Source organism: Eimeria mitis, genomic scaffold (assembly GCF_000499745.2).
Source record: "Eimeria mitis Houghton genomic scaffold, Emh_scaff1511, whole genome shotgun sequence".
In the NCBI taxonomy this organism is placed as follows: Eukaryota; Apicomplexa; class Conoidasida; order Eucoccidiorida; family Eimeriidae; genus Eimeria; species Eimeria mitis.
In genome coordinates this window covers 10,348-10,712 of record NW_013569575.1, presented here as the reverse complement: position 1 = coordinate 10,712, position 365 = coordinate 10,348, and the positions used below count along the sequence as shown (strand labels likewise).

General features: G+C 62.7%; 1 protein-coding gene across 1 annotated transcript in view; it reads right to left on the bottom strand.

The window, feature by feature from the left end:
• Positions 1 to 365, bottom strand: part of EMH_0038560 (uncharacterized protein) — a gene marked incomplete at both ends in the record, with an annotated part of 11,195 nt that overhangs the window by 924 nt on the left and 9,906 nt on the right. The window contains 1 exon segment of the mRNA XM_013495310.1: positions 6 to 365. Coding sequence (XP_013350764.1) covers positions 6 to 365 — 360 coding nt within the window.

The following is a 365-nucleotide window of genomic DNA, read 5'->3' as shown; positions in this document are numbered from 1 at the left end:
GGAACTTTTCTGCAGCACTTGCGGTGACGTTGACGGTGCCTGTGGGGCCTCGGAGAGCAGCAGCAGCAGCTGCTGCTGCTGCTGCAGCTGCTGCGCTGCGCGCACGGCTCTGTACGGGGTGTCTGATAGGAGGCAGCAGCGAGACGCAGCAGTTGCGCATGCTGTCAACAGCCACCGCCTTGGTGCCCCTGGCGAAGGGGCCTATAGCTGGAGGAGAGGGATCGATTCCTCCCTCCGATAGCCGAGAAGGAGACGTTGCTGCTGCTGCTGCTGCTTGTGTTGCTGCTGCTGCTGCTGTTTGCGTTGAATCGCCTGCCTTGAGAGTCTGGGCCTCGCCGAGCTGTTTCGCTTGCTGCTGCTGCTGC